At 40.3% G+C, this 21,915-nt stretch overlaps 1 protein-coding gene across 1 annotated transcript; it reads left to right on the top strand.

Moving 5' to 3' along the window:
• Positions 1–1,004: 1,004 nt before the first annotated feature.
• Positions 1,005–20,942, top strand: LOC113586730 (cAMP-dependent protein kinase catalytic subunit PRKX-like). Its single transcript, XM_027025074.2, has 8 exons — positions 1,005–1,694; positions 2,179–2,347; positions 4,029–4,292; positions 8,207–8,326; positions 12,032–12,127; positions 13,117–13,174; positions 18,176–18,253; positions 18,567–20,942. The coding sequence occupies exons 1-8, from the start codon at positions 1,541–1,543 to the stop codon at positions 18,690–18,692; spliced, it is 1,065 nt and encodes a 354-aa protein (XP_026880875.1). The 5' UTR covers positions 1,005–1,540; the 3' UTR covers positions 18,693–20,942.
• The last annotated feature ends 973 nt before the right edge of the window (positions 20,943–21,915 follow it).

Here is a 21,915-nt window from a genome sequence, read left to right as displayed (position 1 = left end):
TTATTTATGCATTTGCATCTCCTGAGACAGTTTATTGTCGGTTCCAAAGTTAGCTGATCGCTGGTTTGTGGTTGGTGCTTGGTGGGAATAGAGGTTAGCCTGTTTGTGAATTAAAGATTAGAAATGTGAGTATGTAAGACAATATGAAAACTTTTGGCCAAAAAAAAAGCAAAACTAAACCAGAAAAAAAAAAAAAATGCCTTACAATATTCAGGGAATGTCAGAGGCAGCACCATTATATCAAATGTGGATATTATTATTATAAGAATATATATATGCTTGGAAGGTAAGTAAGTGGGAAGTATAGGAAAAGAAGCTTTTAGTAAAGTCAAATGTACCATAAAAATAACCAAAGTAGCAGTGCCAGATATACCATATAAACCCACTTGCACCAAAACAGATTGGTTTTATAATATAGTTTGATCAGCATAATAATTAAATACGTCATTACACGATTGCCATCAAGATGGTACCTAAGTGATCTAGAAAAATGATGTGTGTCAAATTAACGTTGGAACAGTCTGAGGTGTGAACAGTGTAGATCTCTAACGTACACTCACTGTGTTAACACGGGTGATCTTACTGTGTGTTAATATTCTATTTATATAATATAAATGAGCATGAAAAGTCAATGCATAATTCATGCATTTCAGCAACTGGCCGCTGAATAGCTCTCTAACAAATGGAGCTTATGTTGGAGTTACTGCAGCAAGAAGTGGGGAGGATTTTAAAGAATAAAAGATGAGGGGCTCTCTTAGCGTAGGCCATTAGTAACACTTCACCAGGCATGCACCTCAGTCCTGAGGCGAGACTAGGCCATCCTAGCTCACAGTGGAGCTCACTTACAGCCTTCTCAGGTCATGGCAAAACTACGGGACACAATTGTGTTAAATTTTGTTTTCGTTGGATGTGGAATTATGATATGCCTGCCTTCCTTTTTACCCATGTTGATAGACTAAAATACACAATACTTCTTATTGATCAAGGGGGAATACTATTATGTATTAATTCAATCAAAGAATATTCACGTTAATTTAGTTTTCATTTTGTTGCAGAAAATTAGCTGCGTAAGTGTGCCAATAAAAAGCCAGCCGTGTTTGCAGTGCAGAAGCCCTGGCAGACTCCTCCTTGCCGGACGTCCTGTCTCTTCAGCAGAGGTCCCAAATGGAGCTCAGGCTTCCGACCTGAGGGGAGATATGGACGAGGCTTATTAACCATGAGGCAGGGGTTCGTTTACATTAGATGCGTTGGTTAAGAGGCTCTTTATTTTGCAATAATTTTAAAGACAGCCCAACGCGCAGTGAGGGGTTATTTTGCTCTGGCTTTGTCTTCACGGCTGCAGAAAACAAAACGTCTCTGCCCCACTTGCGCGCACAAGCGCGTTTACATAACCGTAAAGCTGCCCCACGGGCTCCGGCGCGCGGCGACGTGTTTCTTTGATGTTATGGCGAAGCAAGCGTGTGGCGCGAAAAACGAACGGAGGTTTTGCGTTTTACGGTGCTATGGACACAGTTTGTAGTGTTCCGCCATGCGCTAGAAGATGACAGCGGCAACAACATCGACAGGAGGTGGCACAGACTCATCTCGGGATGATAGCAAGAGGACCGCAAACTTACCGGACGGTGCAACCTGCCAGCCCCAGGCCTGCGCCAGAGACTTCTCCTTGGGCATCTTGGAGTCCATTGCCACTGTGGGTGAGTAAATCCAACCCGTAACCAACCTGACAATCTAGTAAATCGATACTCTGAAATGATGCATCTAGTTTAATGTCTATAGTGTACTACCAGAATTTAACCTCCAGCAAAAGGAAGAGGGATAAAGCCACGAGGTACAAAAAAAATATTTCAATTTGGCTTTATGATGACATGGGGAACCCAAGGAGTGAATAGATTGCACATTAAGGTTATAGATCGAGGAACATGGAGCAAGCCTTTACACAGTAGAAGCCTTTGCTCATTCCCTTATTTAGTACTAAATGAAACAAAGATCAAGAGATGCATTTGCATCATGTGAATTGAACCTGACTATGAGATAATTAAAAATAAAACAGTTGTTTTAGAAACAAGTTACAAATTTGCTTCTGGAAGTCCATGCATAAGAAAAAAATATCACTACTGCTGTTTTGACTGGGATGACTGTGGGTGTCATTCATTCAGCTCTTGCTTTATTTCTCTGCAGGCACGGGGACGTTTGGCAGAGTAATATTAGTTCAAGACAGGAGAACTAAGAGCTATTTTGCGCTAAAGTCTATGAAGATAGTGGACCTGATCCAGCTGAAACAGCAGCAACATGTTCATAACGAGAAGGAAGTTCTCATGGAGGTCAACCATCCCTTTATCGTCAAGCTGTGAGTCTCGTTTCTGTCTTTATTTCTTCTTTATGGCCGTTACATTAGAAGCAGCAAAAGGTGGCTTGGTGGGTTCGTAAAGGTGATTCAAAGCAGCAAAGGCTGAATCTTAATAATGTAAAATAAGCCACTATGCTTCTGGCCAATTGGAGCAGGTATTTTCTGGATGAAACAGAGACTTGTATGCATTTGTCACTGTTACCTCTGGGCAGCTCATCGTTTCCTTCCACATTTTAACCTTCGTTCAAGATTTTGAATGTTTTAGGGATGTACAAGAATACTGGTGATTTTGTATAAAATTAATGCTGATTGATCATTATGTTTTGACTTATATTAAGAGCTGGTATGATGTTGAATTAGTTTTTGTTCATATGTTCTGAAACACTTCTTGCTTGTTATGAAACTTATTTCTCAACACTAGTAAAACTGGAGTTAATCTGCACAGTATGCTTAAAGGTTGTTTTTTCTATAATTTGAAAGTATTGTAGATATTAATGCTTAAAGGTGTTAAATCTAAAATATCAGCAATAGTGGCATCTTCTCTGGCTCATGGGAAGGAACGGGTCCAAGCACTTTATATGCATGTTCTTAAGATGAGGTGTTGATCTGTGTGCCCCGACTTTGGATTTGAAATAGCACAATGGCCTGTGGGAATAAAGAGCCGATTCTCAGCTTTCTGCTAAAGGTACTTTAACCCAGATCGGATGATGCAAAGACACTCCAGACGCTGGCTCTCTTCCCTATGAATGGTCTGCCAGACGTGGATGTGCTCGGTGATTTGGTTTCAGTTTATTTAGATGCTTTTAGTTTCTGATCTTATCTTCAGCAATGGAAATGTATAAAGCGCTTGATTTAAGCATTTGATTTTATTGATCAAGAATTTTTCACTCTTCTTGTCTGTTTCATATTTCACTGAGATGTGTCCAACTGCTTCCTCTTTTCATGTTTTCAAGTAAGAAAAAGTTATAAACTTAAAAAAATATTATTCCCAATTAGTCATGGGTAGTTGAACATAAAGACAGTAGATAAGAGTTATAAAATCAGGGGTCAATTTAATCTCAACAAACAGGATTAATGGTAGGAGTCCTTCCTGAAAATGTGCTTCACTTAGTCACATGACATAGATTGATGCAGATTGAAGGAAGGAGGTTTGGCACAAGCCACTGCCACTGGCACAAGCTTCTGTATTTTTAGCTTTCAATAAAGCATTGGTCTGCCACTTTTTCTTCAGAGCAGTTCTGAGGATTTCTTGAAACTCTGTTACACATGCTTTGGACATATTCTCAGGTTATTGTCCGACATTGCATTCCAGAAAACGTTAGGCAAAATGAACTTTACTTAGTCTCTGAGCATTGCTGCATAGCAACACATCAGAGCAGAAGCCACTGAGCTGGACTTTGGTGGTTCTTTATGAGTGCCTGTACATCTCAACATGTCTAAAGTCAAGCCATTGATCAAAGAGTTCCTTCTGCCCAAATTAAAACTCTTGCAAAACTGCATCTAGGCACTGTAGGACACTATAAACCTCAGACAGCCTCTCCTTTGAATCTTGTAGTTAACATTGCCTCTGTCCACTCCATCTGCATGTACTAGAAGCCTTGGTAACATGTAGGTCAGGGTTAAGAGTTGAAGATCCTGAGGAACCTTCTGATGCTTCGGGGCTTGTATCCCGAATGCTCAGGTTTTGGACGTGGCATGACGAACGCTGTCTTTTCATGCTGATGGAGTATGTGCCGGGTGGTGAGCTCTTCACCTGTCTGCGGAGCAGGGGCAAGTTTGCCAACGACACGGCCCTCTTCTTCTCCACCGAGATCGTGTGCGCACTCGAGTACCTTCACTCCAAGGACATCGTTTACAGGGACCTGAAGCCAGAAAACGTCCTCCTGGACCGGGAAGGTCACATCAAGCTCACTGACTTTGGCTTTGCCAAGAAAGTGGTCGACAGGTAGGGGACGATTTAAGCGTTGTTATCATAACTAGGAATAAGGGACCTAGAAAACATGTAGCTTTAATGCACTCTTACCAGTGATTGATTTGTCTGTTTCCATTAGTTGAAGCATTTAAAAATGGTATGCAGAGATTAGAATACACCTTGCTCCTCTGAGCACACAATATTCATATACAGTGTGGCTTGCAAATACTGTTCTAAAGAAAATTACGAATTTATTTTGCCAGAAGTTCTCCACTGATGTTGAATGGGTGCTCGCATGTTAAAGCTTATGTAAGACTGTTCTCAGCTAGTACTGAGAGCTTTGTTGGATTTTGACCAGTGCTTCATCAAATTTCTGTTCCGCTTCTTTTTTTTAAATTAAAAACTTACTGAATGTTAAATATAACACTCTAGTGTCTACACTTAATATTATACAAACATGTTGATGCTTTATAATAGATTCCCTGGAATTTTAATATATAGTGATGTCATTATTGATTTATTTAATTTTCACTGTTAATTCTGTTTTAGATTTTGGAATTCAGTCAGGTTTGTAGAGACAGAGCCATGTAAGCCCGTGTGTCTTTAATTTAACTGAAGCATCTGTTTCAGTACCATTAGCTAGATCAAAATCATTATGCATCCTATCACAAGCTAAAAGGGGAAAAAAAACATTGGTTTCCAAAATGGATGCTTAGTGCATCGGAACACTGCAGACATGTAAGAGCAAATGTGTCCCATGGGAAACATGGGCAAATATTTCATGCAACAACCATAATGAAAATGACACCTCAAACACATAACAGAGTATATATAACAGTGTGTGTGTGTGTGTGTGTGTGTGTGTGTGTGTGTGTGTGTATATATGTATATATATATATATATATATATATATATATATATATATATATATATATATATAAACTGCAATTTTTTAGAGGTCAATTCATTCAGTTACTGTGGTAAAAAAAAACAAAAACACTGAATCCATTTCTAATTGTTAGTTGCCCTGGAAAATCAACCTTGGTCATTTGTTTGAACATCACGTAGTGAATAAACAATGCCCCCCAATGGCTATGACATGTAGTGCCTCTGCTGTCTGAAGGAAATACCAGTGGTGCAGAAGTAGTCAGACTGAATACAGATTAGGGGTGGATAGGGTCTGGATATTCACCTGCAATTTAGCATTTCAATGTAACATTTTTAACAAAAGAGCACGAAACAGTTATTACAGTTTAAATAGCAATATCCCTCTTTACTAGTATAACCCAGGGCAGGCTTTACTAATTATAACAGCAAACACAATTTTGAATACATTTGGGTTTATTACACAGATAACTCTGAAAAAGCTTTTTTCTTTATTTGTTGTGGCTGAATAATAAATAACAATCTTATCATGAACTTGTAACAGGAGATTTGAACAGGGCCATTTTAAAATATGACCTAATTGGATTGGAAACCCAGAATCATTTATCAGTAGCTGGGGGGGGGGAATGACCAGATGTCTGCTGAGTATTTTATCACTTTGATAGCAGGAATAATCAGGAGCAGAGTGACCACAGCAGTGTGCTCTGTGCTATTGTACTGCATACGTCTGCACTTAATGACCTCTCCAGAGAGAGAGAGAGAGAGAGAGAGAGAGAGAGAGAGAGAGAGCGAGAGAGAGAGAAAAGGGGGTGGGGGTGGGGGTGGGGGGCAAGAGAACAAGAGATAGATGAGTGGGTCAGAGACGGATTGCTCACCAGACCCATCTCTGCACTGGAGTCATTCTCCCTCTGAGAGCCTGGTGTCTTTATAATGCAGCCTGGGACCACTGTCACACTTCAGAGAGAGAGAAACACTTGGTATATAAATTGGAATTCTATATTTGTCCCATATGTGTCCACAAGACACCATCAGCTCTTATTTGTTCCGTGGGGTATGAATATAGAAACCAAAACATGGGGGTGATCCTTTGAGACTACAAAATCAGATCTATTTTTTTATGTATAAACATGTGTGGTTCCACGATAGCCACCAAGCCTCGGTGAGAACCAATACATACATATTTCCTTCAGATCAGCCAAACAACACATCTATTATAGGGCTTATAAGGATATCTTTCCAATCCTGTATATGTCCTTATAAATGCTCACAAATGCCTGTCATCAGTCTGAATGGACAGACAGAGGGAATAAGCCCTCCTACTCAATTAGGGCATGGCTGACTGTGCTCTCTTGCACTCCTTTCTACGGATAGCTTACAGTAGCTGGGATGTATCCAAGCAGCCAGACAGCAATGTCCTAGCCAACTGCACCAGTCAGGAGCCTCAAGACCTGGCATAGTGTAGGCTCAAAAACGTCTCTGAAACGTCACAGCACTCTGCTCCAGTCTGGCAGAGCCATACTGGCGTTAAGCTCGGGTCACCCTACTGAGCACCTCCCCAGGCTCGCAGGACTTCGAGAGTCTGGCCAGCCATCTGCTCGGAGCTGGGAAGAGCCCCAGCCACAGAACTGCAGCACAAATGAGTCTGATGCATTTCAGGTGCCAGCTTTCTGGCTCTGGATGGATAGGGCACTACTATAAAAAAAAAAAAATACACATTCCTATACATTCAAATATACATCTGTATACATTCAAAATTTAATCTGTGTGTAGATTTGTGTGTATCTGTGTGTGTGTGTGTGTGTGTGTGTGTGTGTGTGTGTGTGTGTGTGTATGTATATATAAATAGATAGATATAGATATATAGATATATATAAGAAATGTAGAGATATTCAAAATTGTAATGAAGTACACAGACTTTCCAGAGAAACACTGAAACATTGTTTCAGAGGTCCTTCATCAGCTGGGCAAGAACTTTGTCCAATATGTCCTGTTTCACTGGAACTATAATACATATTCATTCTCTCTCTCTCTCTCTCTCTCTCTCTCTCTCTCTCTCTCTCTCTCTCTCTCTCTCTCTCTCTTTTCTGTGTATATATATATATATATATATATATATATATATATATATATATATATATATATATATATATATATATATATATATATATGTTCACAAGGTTTCCAGAGCCTTGCCACTAGAAACAACAAATCTTTCTAATTCTGAGGGTCTGAAGGTGTTTAACAACCCAATCAGCAATCCTCTTGGTTTCTCCAAAATAAGGCTGATTTCATCTCTTGGTTTCTCCAGTATAAAGATCTCTTGCAAGTAATACAGTAGATATCTCCCGTAGTAATGCATGACGAGTAATGGTTAATGACAATTGATCCTTTTGTGCCAGTTATTTTAGTGGCTGTGTTAATAAATGTATACGTAGCACGTCTGGAGCGGCTACAGTACCACAGTTGTTATCTGAATGGTCATTTATCTCGCTCTTGACGAGCACGTCTTAGAGGAGGAGTAGTGGAGGATCCTTAAAAAGGGATGTGGTCTCTGCATCGTCCTGGAGGATTCTGAAGTGTTTAAGTATAATATCAGCCGCTGTTTTATTTGTAGGATAAGTCAGCAGCAAAGGAATTCTTGTTGTCTGAACAGTAGGACAATGGGTCCATAGATCAGTGCGTCCACTGTCTAAACAGGTAAAACACAAGCAAAAGCATCATCTATGACTTCCTTTAGAAACCCACAGTTATGAAAATATTCACAAATTTTCATACATTCCTGGAGGACATATTTAGGTTTATAATAGATACATGATTATATACCATTCGTGTTAGTCATTTATTCTTTCAGTGTTGGCAGTGCTGTGAAGCGTGTGTGCTGATTTTAGTGTCAGCCACTCCAGTGTGTGAATGTGAGGCAAATACAGTGATATGACATCAGCTACAAAAATGTGCGTGTGTGTGTGTGTGTGTGGGGGGGGTGTTGGTGTGTGTGTGTGTGTGTGGGGGGGTGTTGGTGTGTGTGTGTGTGTGTGTGTGTGTGTGTGTGTGTGTGCATGCAGGACATGTACATTGTGTGGAACTCCAGAGTACCTGGCCCCTGAAGTCATCCAGGGCAAAGGTCACGGCCTTGCTGTGGACTGGTGGGCGCTGGGTGTCCTCATCTTTGAGATGCTGTCTGGGTGAGTGCATGTCCTGTATCTACCAGTCACTTCATTTAAACATATCCAGAAAATTGGAATGATCATTGGCTATTTTTCTGCAGCACCGGTGCCTCTGAAGCTGTAAGATAATTTGTCCAAAATCTAAGTACTGCCTGTTCAGTAACACTTCGATCTGATAGTACTCTTCTCTCCAGTCTCACTAAACAGGCATCCTTGAAAGAGAAAAACCTGATTGTTGCTGATGCTTCTGTAATTGCAATTAAGCAGCGTTGGTTTGTGAAACACTCACCTTGCCTGTTCTCACTCACATGACCCACACCACTGCTGCACACACTGCCAAATGGATCACGCTTCACGCTGCAACAAATGCGCTCACCTTTTCTCTATGAGGTGACAGGCCTGCATGCTGCCATAACAGTCTAATCTAACTGTCAGCACTCTGCCCTCCTGGCAATGGAACTGTCACAGCGGTATTGGCTCTCTGATGTCAGACGTTCAAGGCAACACTGGACTGGCTGGCACTCAATATGGGACACAGTCGTCTTGATGCTATTTACTAGCCGCAACTGTCTACAGCTGAGCGATATTGACTTCAGATTGCATGTGTAAGTCATAATGGCAGTGACAGTGACTACTACTACAACAAATGTTTTGAACAGGTTCCATAAAATATGAGAACTCAAAGTGAGAAAATTTTATTCGGGCCGAGTGAGATACCGACTGTGCAAGGTTGTGTGCACATGAGCCACCACTAGGGGTCAACAGAGGTCTTGAAATATGCAACTGTAGCACTAAATTCTGTCTAACATAAAATATACATATAACAACATATATGTATAACAATCACTTTTAAATCAGACACTTTCTTACCTACTATTTTCATCATTTGTATCGATGACTACCAACTACTTTGCTCAATAAATATTCATTGTATGTCATGATTAAATAGGAAGCAGAGACTCAAAGCTGGTTGGAGATGAGAATTGGCCTAGATTTGGTTTTTGGTTGATCAGCAAATTAAATCCAGTTGTGTGTCTGAGATGTTTGGGCAGCTGGGCATATCATGTTGCCAATACTAATAAGTTTGGATCTGAGCTGATACTTTAAAAAATAGAGGAACGGTTGTTCTACTGTTCCCCTTTTGCTGTAACTGAAATGATCTATGATATTTTAAGGGCATGCTAACAGCATGAGCCAAAATAAAGAACAATGCATTCACCTCCACAAATATTAATTTGATTCAGTACAGATGTAGGGTTGATAAAGCTACAGAGTAAGCAATGCCTTGAATTTGAGGGAGCTCTTACCTTTTTCTCTGTACATAGAAGTACACCAGATCTGACTCCATCCTACTGTGTGGGTGTAACTGCACTGCACACAACTCTAACCTGCTGTGGGTGTGTAATTGCTCTAGATCAGACTCTAGCGTGCTCTGGGTATAACACTGCTCTGGATCTGACTATCTTACTCTCTACTCCTCTAGTCCTCTGGAGGTCTTGCACATCTGCTGCATGCACTTTTCTCAGGTAGCCCACAATCTCCCAGCCTTCCTGTTTCCAGCTGGGTGTTTGTGTGCGTGGGTAAGTGCATGCGTATATGTGAGTGGTTGCGTGGGTGCATGTATGCGCATGTATACTTCAGGGCAAGCAGTCATGTTATGGTTGGCGTGTGTTCTCTCTCGGAGACTGCGGATAAGGAAGGAAGTTGGGCTTTCTATCGTCTACCGTTTCCTGAGAACACATAGTATGGCCAGCGAGTCAGGCTGGGAACTGACTACCATGTAGCCTGATCCGGGGTTTTCATTTATCTGTGTCCATTTTCCATGGTCAGCAGTAGCCTGCTGTGTTACTGACTGCTTGAAATCCCCTCTGCTGGTTGACAGTTTCACCTTTTGGGATCATAACTTTCTTTACCTCTTTTTGCTGTAAGAAGGCAGACCCCATCCTGACGTGCTTCAGTCTCAGTTAATGCAGTTTGAGGTTGCTAACCTGTTTTCCATAGTGGGGCTCGGGGGGCTGTAAATCAGAGCAGGCTTTGAAGTCCTGACCCCTGCAGGCAAAGCTCCTTTTGCCCCTGTGGCTTTTCTGACCATTCACGAGACCCTTCCGATAGGGAAACGAACATTCCCTGCGAACATTCCCTGCGAACATTCCCTGCGAAAGCCGCCTGCCTCTTTCCAGCTTGTTTTTGCCCCAGGACCCACATCTTCAGGTGCTGATCCGTTCAGCTGTCTCTTCCTGAACAGGTCATTTGCAGCACAGAGGACAAGGGACTGGGATATTGTTTTTTTCAGACTACGTTATATAATGGTTAAACATCTGGGCCACCTGTAAGCCTTCAGTGATGTTTGAGACTGCTCCTTTTAGCTTTTAACCTGCTGAGCTCTGGGGCGCTAGACTGCAGGGAAACGTAATCGCTGGAAAAAACCCACAAAATTACTCTTTGAGCAGTCCATTCATTTGAGGTTTGAGTTTCAAAAGTACTTCTTCTGATGTTCTCATGTCAAAATACAGCATTTATTTGTTGATGTTGGATGGAGAACAACTATGCATATGCACCCTCTGAAGATGTCAGCTCTTATCCCTGTGGAGTTGGTGTTGAGTGAAAAAAATGTTACATAACCATAGTAGCAGTAGGACTACAATACCCAAAGCACTTCAACAGGCCAATCTGTTTTTTCATTAGTGAGAAAAAAACATGAACAGATTGTTGGCTCTCCATGTCTCCATATCACATCCTGTGCACATGTCCATCTGAGGACGTAAGTGCTATGTCACTTAGTCAGGTCACTTTCTAACTACTAACAATTGCTCTGTTTAATCCATCAGTGTTCCATTACATTACATATGCTAGTTAGTTACACTCATTTTCTCATTCTTCATAGCTGACCTAAATTTTAACACAATGCTTTGCTTTGTGTTAAAAAATATTTATATGATGTGTCCTATGTACTCTTTTACATAAGCATATAATACATTGTATTTATATATAATCCAATATATAATTAAAAGTGTGTATTTGGAATACTTTAGAGATGATCAGTGTCCTCAACACATTTTAAACAGTACCAACTTAATTAAACCATTTACATCAATATTCAGTTTTGAAAAAAATTAAAAATTCTCAAACCTGAGCCAAAGGCATGAAACATCTGAAAGGACATTTCAAATTCTGAGAACAGATGATGAGTAAAGATTTTGTGTTCACACTGTAGTTTTGCAGATACAGTTATATGAAGCTACATATTGTGCACAGTCAATACAGGGGAAAAAAGGCACATATGGGATAGTCTGATGGTGATCGATGTTCCATACAGACACCATAACTGTCATCTCTGACAGATCACTCAGCCTTTCTGGGCCCTGTCTGCTTAGGAATACAGCACATGACCTCACACTGATAGCATCCGGTGAATGAGGATCCTCACATGGCCTTGTTGGACTGGGATGGATTGGGATGAACTAAGTTAGACTGGGCCTGAGCCTGAATGTTCTCTCTTTGAGTAGACGATCCACTAGAAACAGCGAACTGATGGCAAGACTCAATTTAAAACCTGCTTTAAGTTGACTTTCCAGCTTCCAGGTTTGGTGGCAGTTTGGTATTGTCTGTGCCATACAGAGCCCAAACCTAACAATGTCTGCAAAGAATTCTAGCTATGTCTTTAAAATCTGTTTAAAATCTCAAAATGAAACAATGCATAAAATGTTTTATTTTCTGTTTAAGGTATCCACCATTCTTTGATGATAATCCTTTTGGGATCTATCAGAAGGTTCTTTCTGCGAAACTGAACTTCCCTCGGCATCTGGATTTCTATGTAAAGTAAGTATACATTAACAACAAAACAAAGACCATTAATATAGCATGCAGTTTTAGACTTGAGCTTTAGAAACAGAAACATTTAGAATACTTTTTCAGCTTTTTCTCTCCCTCCCTGGGCTGTGACTCTCTCCCTCCCTGGGCTGTGACTCTCCCTCCCTGTGCTGTGACTCTCTCCCTCCCTGTGCTGTGACTCTCTCCCTCCCTGGGCTGTAACTCTCCCTCCCTGTGCTGTGACTCTCTCCCTCCCTGTGCTGTGACTCTCCCTCCCTGTGCTGTGACTCTCTCCCTCCCTGTGCTGTGACTCTCTCCCTCCCTGGCCTGTGACTCTCTCCCTCCCTGTGCTGTGACTCTCTCCCTCCCTGGGCTGTGACTCTCTCCCTCCCTGTGCTGTGACTCTCTCCCTCCCTGGGCTGTAACTCTCCCTCCCTGTGCTGTAACTCTCCCTCCCTGTGCTGTAACTCTCCCTCCCTGTGCTGTGACTCTCTCCCTCCCTGTGCTGTGACTCTCTCCCTCCCTGGCCTGTGACTCTCTCCCTCCCTGTGCTGTGACTCTCTCCCTCCCTGGGCTGTGACTCTCTCCCTCCCTGGCCTGTGACTCTCTCCCTCCCTGGTCTGTGACTCTCTCCCTTTCATTTCTTTCTGTAGTGTACAAAAAATATTGTACCTGGATACACAAAATGATAAAACTGCACACACTCTAACTTTCTAACTCTCTAACTCTAACTCTCAAGCTAACTTTCATATGTAATTCTATTAACTTTACAGCATATATCAGGCTCCACACATAACCTTTGCAAGATTACAAACAATATTTCAGTGAATAAATAGATTTATGTTTAAATTGGTACGTTCTAATTTAGGTCTTATAGCAAGTGTCCTTATCATTAAGAGAACCTGATTTCAGAATGCTTTCTGAACGATGTCATGGGAAGAAAAAAAACCAGTGAGTAATGGTAAAACTTTAAACTTCCCGCTTTATGTTGAATCTAGAGACCTCATTAAGAAGCTCCTAGTCGTTGACCGAGCAAAGCGCCTGGGAAACCTGAGGGTAAGGATCCAAGCCTTCACATCTCCATGCTTGGAGGCATCCACACTCACACCATCCCCAAGCTTTCACATGTCAGGATTAAAAAATCCCCAAAAGCACCATATATTCCACTTAGTCACCAGGAAGGAAAGATACAGATATATTTGTGTCCCTAATGAAATCTGAAACTAATGTGAAATCGTCTAAGCAAAGTGGTTCTAATTATAATCTTTATCAGCAAGTCAGTGGTTTCCTCACGCTGTCCTGGGTGGCCGATATTGGCACATGGGGTTGGCACAGCAATAGCGTAAGCTTCACTGTGCTGGCAGTAAAGGTTTGGTTCACCACTACAGAGAGGACTAAATGGGAGGCTTTTATTTTGTAGAGCGTGTTAAATATAGCCAGCAAACCCACAAAGCCGCACTGCCTCTGATCTCCCCCTCCATGTGTCTTAATGAGCTCCAGCAGGTTGGAGGTTAGTGCCACTTAACCCTTTACTCACCCCACACTCCACACCCAAGCTTGGCATTCTCCACCCATGGAATTTTACAAGGTGGGGGGGGGGGGGGGGGGGGGGGGGGGGGGCAATAAAAAGTACAGAATGTAATGGCAGAATGTAATGGTGGGTCAGAGCTCAAATGAACACTGCTGTTGTTTGCTCTGAAAAATACTCCTTTGTTGTGGTTGCTATTGTTGACTTTGGGTTAGGCTCCATGATTTTCACTAAAGCCTAGTCTAATGCCACCCTGACCGAATATTTTCTGACTAGGGTCAGATCAGCAGCTCATTTTGACCTTCCAGTTCCAAGTCCATGGACTACCAGAAGCTTATTTGTCCTTCGTTTCCAGAAGTTCTACATTTTTTGCTGCTTCCTGACACCTCTTAAAATCCACACTAATGGGTCTTTTTTTCATGTCAGTGATTGGATTCACCTTCTCTTTGAGAGCTACACTGGTGTCAGGTTAAATGAATGTAGCACTTAACAAGTGGAATTGTTTATTTTAGGAGCTGTTTGTAATTGGTTTACACCATCTCTTAAATGGCCTTAAAGATATAATCCAAAGTATACTTGTGCTACCTCTCTCAGTGACTGTATGGCAGATCATTCATTTCCTCCTAATCTTCTGTCATTTTGGTTTAATGTTTTTTACATACCTGTATATAGGCTTATCCAAAAGGTATTGACAGAGGATTATATAAAACCTCAACGCAATCATCTTGATCATTATTTAAACTGGGACAATTTCTTTCTAATGTCCTCCAGTATACGTATATTCTTTGTATCTATGTTAAAAGCTAACTGAATAATACCGGGGTCAATAAAAGGATTCAGTACTTCTAGTGTTTTGACTGTCAGAGTCAAATTCAGAGTTGAATATGGAATACGAAAGTGACAATAATAATAATAATAATAATAATAATAATAAAAATGCTAATAATAGATTGAACAAGTTAAAGTTTCTCAAATGGTTTAGTGGGTCAACTTCATGTACCCATAGTCACAATCAAAATCTCTCATATGTTACCTTATGAGGCACAAACTTGGAACCTGTTTTCCGAGGGCCTAGAGAATGAATTGTATTTAAGCACACTGGCCGGACAAGACAGTATTTTCTCACACTTAAGCTCTTAAAAACTAAACTGTTTTAAGGGATACCAGCTGAAAATTGCCAGACAGAAGTGGCTGAACTATCCTGTGTGTGCTGCTCATAACTGCGGCTGTCTGGTCATTGTGGGGAACAGGGCTTCAATCTACTACTAGCATTTGTCTCTAGTTAGCACTGACACATTTCTGGGTCTGTCCAGTGCAAAGTAACAACCTAGAGCAGCTTCTTTCCCATCTGTTTGTTTTAACAACTGCTTCGCAGAATAAGTGTCCCTTAACTGCTGTGAACACTTTGTTGACCTGAAAATCAGTCCTCCCAAAAGGTTTTGGTTTAAAGTTAATTTTATAAAACGAAAGTAACAAAGTAACAAACGAAACAAAATGATAAGCTAATTTCAAAATCATCCTTGTCTTTATTACAGGATAAAATATACAAAAAAAACCCAGGAAAAGAGGAAAAAATATAAGATAGTGTAGAACAAAAATAAAAGACACTTCAAATTTGTTAAACCATGTGCATGTTTGACCTGTAGAAAAACAAAAACTACTACTACTACTAATACTACTATTACTAATACTACTGCAAAGAAAAAGAAGAATTATCATTAAAGTTTTCTCATCAGTATTCATTGTTGTGGAAATTGTAATGTTCCTACAGAAACACAGCAAATGTGCTGATTTACATGCTATTACAAAAGTAATCAAACTGCTGATGTAAGAATTTTAACAGAAATGTCTAAGATTTCATTATTGTCAAACTTATCCACCCTGTTAATGATGTAGTAGAGCAGTGGAAAAGATGAACATTGTGTGCAGATTCCAAAGGGCTGCTATTATATCAGAAGTGTACTGGGCCAACTCTAGGCTCGGTTCACTTGTATGAAGTAATAAGTCATCATGTTGAAACTCTGGAGACAACGCCCAATAAATTAACTTAGTCCCTCACCAGATATGCAGAATTCTTGCAAAGAATTGTTCAACTTTTTCCTTGTTGATCAGTTACGTGTGTTAACACAGCTCTTTGATGGCCCTATGCAACTATAGCATATACAGAGATGACAGCCAATTTGAAAGATATTCTTTTACAATTACAGTGACATAATTCATCAGTTATGAGCTAAATTGACTAGTTGAACTTAATCACTGATCTCAAGGTGCCACACAAAGTATAAATGTCTTATTTTCATCTCCAACACTGCCTGTGTGAATGACCTTATGCCAGTCTATAAAAGGCAGCTAAAATATACTGATCTTGACAGGTGTTTAATTTCTGTACTAATATGTAAGCAGACAGCACTGGCCAACAGCACTAGCCAACAGTGCTGCAGGCTTTTTGCTTTTGTAACAAGAAAAATGTATTCCTGTGAGAAAGGTTGTTTTTTCCAGGCTCTTCACACTGTTGCCAATTAGAAGCCTAGACAGAAGCAGTGCTACTGTTTCATTTCAGCTTGAAATATGTTGAGTTTATTGGCACAATGGATATTTTCAGGTATGAGATATTTCTGGTCAGCCACTGCCCCCACATACCGCAAGCTTCTGCAGTGCAAGTTAGACATGAACCCAGGACACAAAGAGACTGAGCCTGTGTGCTTGTGTGTGGTCTTTCTATTGGTTTTTTTCATGTCTCTAGGAAGAAGCAGTCCTCAGACTGCTGCACCGTGCTTTCCCATGCGCAGATATTGCAGAGTGTTTATACAGTTTGGCTAGTGTGTGGAGGTGATTCCAATAGCAGCTGTGTTAACACAGAGCTCCCCCCTTAGCTCCCTCTCTAACCACACAGTATCATAAGAAACCAGTTGACCCAGTAGAACAGAATGATGCATCATCATCTCTACTGGACAACATGTGTTTATTTAACAACAGAACATCTGCTTGCATCTCATGTTTCTCCACTCTGTCCCCTGTTGCTGAGGTTATCCCCCCCAGAGAATCCACACCCAATCGATTTTGTCTGCACATGACGCATGACTTTGCCTTAGAAGTCTGTTTAATACTTTTTTTAAATACATTGTTCCATAAACATGTGCGGACAAACTCCGGCACATGATTCATTCTGTACTTCATTCACATGAATCTGTATTGGTTAAGTCTTATTTACAAAAAAACTGATGTGCCCAATGAAACATCAATGCAGAGACATGTCAAGTGCAGTTCTGTCCCATATTACAATTACAATTACATTTACGACATTTAGCAGACACTCTTACCCAGAGCGACTTACAAAAGTGCTTTGTCATTTCCTCATAGAATACATCCTAGTACAGTGCAGTAGGTTAGAATCAAACATACCAATGAACTAGAATACTGTAGAATACAGAGATGAATGCTGATACCTAGAAGTACAAAATACACAAGGTCTATCTTAAACAATGATGAGTGCTATAAACAATAAGTGCTAGAGTTTGTTAAACAACATAAACAATATCCTACAATAAGTACTAATGTAGTCAGTCAATATGGGAGCAGTGTCAGTTGTCCTTTAAATATTCTGCAAATAGATGGGTCTTCAGTCTGCACTGGAAGACTGCAAGAGACTCTGCTGTCTGGACAGCAAGTGGGAGTTCATTCCACTATCTTGGAGCCAGGACAGAAAATAGTCTCGATGCTTGTCATCCATGAGACCTGAAGCACGGTATTTCAAGCCGAGCCGTACTTGAGGTTCGAAGTACTCGAGGTACGGATCGGGCTTTGACCATTGACCTCATGTATGAAGGGGCTGGTCCGTTTTTGGCTTTGTCCCGCAGTAGGGTTGTCCTCTGTTCGGCCAGCATTTTTGCTGTTGCATGCGTGTCCGCCAACTTGCTGAAACGTGTGGCTGTGGTGAAGCTACGCTGATGGTTGATCCTCCACGTCACTCCACAGGCCTCCTGCGGGCTCACACGGGTTTAGGAGGAAACACAGAAAATCTCAGGCAGATTTAGTTTATTGTTGCCTCATGCTCCTCTCCCAGGAGCTTTCCCCCCGAGACCCGCTGGCTCAGTGAGGAGAAAGGGCAGTCTTTTACAGATGCTAATCAAGCAGGCCACACTTAGTGTATTTCCTATATGCACAGAGGGATTGTTTGGTTTGAAGCTTTGATCAGGACTCTTCAAAGAGGCCCTGTTACCTTTGCTTTCAGCAGACGCTTGCCTCACACGCTTCTGTTTGACGTTCACTGCAACATTTATGTGAATTTGATCTGAGTGCCTGAAGGCTTCAGATCTACAGATGCATTTTTTTAATATAATATCTCTGATCACCACACTGATCCCCACATCCTCTCTGTTTTTACAGTGTATATATTAGGGTGAATGGTAGCAAATTAATGATTATGCAGATTTCAACTGCTAAAATAGGAAACACAAAACACTGAAAACAAACTCCTGGCAATGATGTTGAGATTATTATATGTACTTTGCACTGTTTTGGACTGCAAGAGTGGAGCAGAAGATGTGAAGAAACACAGATGGTTCAGATCTGTAGACTGGGATATGGTGCCACAGAGAAGACTCAAGGTAAAACCCTTTGCTATGTACTTTTCTCTGATCAGTTACATCTGTGCATCTGTGCAACACTATAAGAATATAGGTTCTGATGCTGTGACTCATCCCTCAGACCCTATAATTCCCCAGTATATCTTCACGCTTTCAAAAGGTCATGACTGTTGAAAATGCAGGTGTCACAGCTAAATAGTGATAGGCTCATCTGGTGGATCTTTTGTGATGGTGTACTTTCCCTGATCTGGTAGGATAAGACACAGGCACTGAAACTGGGTCTTTGTACCTTTTCTTTCCCTCTACGGTCCACCGTGCTCTTTCTCTCTATCAGCCAACTATAATTCCTGAAGTTGCACATGACGGTGATTCGTCAAACTTTGACACCTACCCTGAAGAGAAACGGAAAAAAGAGCCTGTTGTGTCTCCAAAAGACTTGGAACTTTTTAAGAACTTTTGAGTATGAATATGAAGTAAAATTTATTTGATAATCATTTTGCATCTTTTCACCTGACCCAGTATTGTTCTGTGTTGTCTATAGACTTGTAATGTACTTAAATATATGCACTGGTTAAATCTTTGTTATGCAAATGCACATAACCTATATAGTATGTTATTGCAAGTGCTTCCTTTCATATCATATCTCTTAGTTCTCTGGGAAATTATTATGCAACATAAGCTATGCAGTTTAACTTCATGGTAAAAATTGATCTGTCTGAAATTGTAAGTGCATCTCTAAAGCTGTAATTGTATGTATATGATGCAAATAGGATCAAAGTGGTAGCTGCTTCTTCATTTGTCTGACATTATGATGCTTGGTTGTGTGATAAAGGCTACATATGCCATTTTACAAAACAACTTTGACTGGAGTGCTTTACTAAGATTAGTAGGTATTGTTCCCTAACCACCCAGAATTCACTAGCAGGTCATCTCTTTGTAGCATCTCTCTGGCTACAAATTTTAGAATTATAATGTTTATATATGGATGGGTCTTTGTGTTGACAGCGTGGGCATGGAAGGACTGCCATCTTTTAAAAGCTAGGATAACATCAACGGGCTCAATTTTAAAACGCACAGACATGAACAAACGGCATAAGTCTTTATGAAGCAACCAAGACTGAAAATGTCCAAATAACGATATTTATTGGGTCCATGCCACTGTATTAACGTAATATTTTAAATATATCATGCTTATAGGCATGCATTGAGCCAAGACTGACTTATGCCAAACAATGTACAAAACTAATGTTCTGCTTTAAATGTTTTTGTATGTTCCAACATGAACCTTCATTCACAATTCTCCTATTTGCCAACATGGGTTGAATTGCATGCAGACTTATTTTTAGGATGATGGAAGCAGTTCTGGTAGTGACAATTGCAGTCAATTATCTGTTTTGGCTGAAGGGCAATTGTGGTGTGCCTCCTCCTCCCATCCATTAAATACATACAGATTTTTCTTTAAGCCCAGTGCTTTGTGCTTCCTAAGAACTAAATGTATTTCCAAAAAAAATATGCTTTGTTTTCACCTAAAATCTTTTGAAAAACTCATCATCCCCTCAGAAACTTTACTTGGCAGGAGTCATAGTAGAATAACACGTCTGCCTAAACGTGTGTGTGTGTGCGTGTGTGTCTCTCTCCCTGGTTGATAGGTATTATTGTATTTTTACTCACAATGCAATAATTTGTGGCAGGTATGTATTGCACAGCTGTAAGATGTAGAGCCAACTCTGGTTTAAAATTAACATCACATTGCATCTGGTCTAACTCTTGCGTGTGTGTGTGTGTGTGTGTGTGTGTGTGTGTGTGTGTGTGTGTGTGTGTGTTAGCATTTTATGTGGAAAGCCTTTCACTTTGCCCTTTCACAGAGGACATATTCTTTGTGACTTTAAAGTGAGTTTAGTGATGTGTGAGAATCGTATCAAATCAATAGCGGAGCTTTGCTATACTTCTGCTATGACTGCAGTGTTCCTTCAGCCTGCTAAACAGGCTAATGCTAATGCTAACACAACTCATTCATGTCACAATTCATTGTGCCTCTTACTTTTGGAATCTCATCGTTCTATTTGCATGTGTTAAAGTAAAAATTATCTTCTGCTTAATGTTGGCTTCTTAATATGACCTTTGCTTATTTCAGTGAATTTTTAATAGTTATTTCATTTATTATTACAGTTTTATTATCACTCTGTTTGATTTCTATAAATCTGTGGGTAGCACATAATGCTCAGAATTTCTAGAATTTATTCTAGAATAATTAATTGTTTATTATTACTTGTTGATGTTAACACTGTGTGAAGGATTGCTTCAATGGCAGCTGGACTTCACCTCTTTCCAAGATATCCTACTGACTGTGAAGTGAGCCCAGGGGTCCAAAGTAGCCTAGTTCAGGCTAGTCTGCCACAGCACCAGCATGTGCTGGCCTTACTGGTACTCCTACATGACCAACCATTACCAGGAGACAAATGCAAAGGTTTACAATTGATTGAATATAAATACAGTTTCTGTTCATGGTTGGTTGTAGTTTTGAAACTTTTTTTTTTTCAAGAAGTATGGAGCATGTGCTTGGAGCAAGCCTTCGTGCAATGTTATGTAATCAAAAAATAACCGATTATTTGGAAACCTTCCTTAGGACTTCTCCATGTAATGTAGCTCTTGACAATTGGAATGGTGCTAGATGAAACTTCATTAAAGAGTAGCATCTTATTGTGATAAATTGTGTTCATTTGATTGAATCCATTGTTTGTTTGTTTTTCGGGGGGGGGGGGGCTCATGAGTGAATGTATTTATCTGAAAACACGCTCAAAACTGATGGACTCTGTATAGTGGATAGACTTCTTAAAACTGGGCATATGCTTGGTGAATGTCCCTGTCTTATAGTGCTTTTCTGCTGCACAAGAATTACAGGAAAAAGAAAGTTCAGTTCAAGTTTCTTATTTTTGCAATATCTTGGCCATATTCAATTTTGCACATAATTTCTAAAAATTGCATAATATATTTTATATGATTTGTCATAAACAACAGTAAAAGTGCTGAATTCCATTTAGTTATTATTTATTTATTAAGCAGAAGTTCAAGTACTATCGTGTTGATTGATAATTAAGTATAAACTGCAAAAGCAGTTTTATGTTTAATTTGTGCTGGCTAACGTTGTGAATGCAGCTATTTTCTTTAATTAATGATGAATTAGAAATACAAAAAGCAGTGCCATGGCCAGTATGACATTACCAGTGCTCGCATAAACACCTTTAAGCACCATCAGTACTGTATGTACCTGGCTCAGACCAGCCCGCTGCTGCCATATTGGCTAGCTCCATGTCTCAATTGGCAGTCTGAAACCCATCTGCAGATGCTGTCCATTTTCCACCTCTTACAGATGGCTTTTTCAGTTATTCTTGAAACTACTTTGATGCAATCTGTAAAAGAGATTGTTGGTCCAAAATAAATACTAAAAATGTCATCTGTTGAGATATTAGAAGTAGGAAACAGCAATATTATCCCTTAATACACTGGCAGAAGAATTTCTGCTTTCATGCAGAAAGCCTCCAGCCATCTTCTCTGATCTTTTCTAAAGGCCCTTCCTGACATTGGTGTTCTATAGACACATAGTGAGGCCATAACTGAACAGATAAATATGTTAAGAGAATCAGACATCCACTGACATAAAAGAACAAGTACTTTTTGTGGGG

The sequence above is a fragment of the Electrophorus electricus genome, chromosome 25 (genome assembly GCF_013358815.1).
Source record: "Electrophorus electricus isolate fEleEle1 chromosome 25, fEleEle1.pri, whole genome shotgun sequence".
In the NCBI taxonomy this organism is placed as follows: Eukaryota; Metazoa; Chordata; class Actinopteri; order Gymnotiformes; family Gymnotidae; genus Electrophorus; species Electrophorus electricus.
Note: the sequence above shows the minus strand (reverse complement) of the source record. Positions and strands in the feature narration are given on the sequence as shown.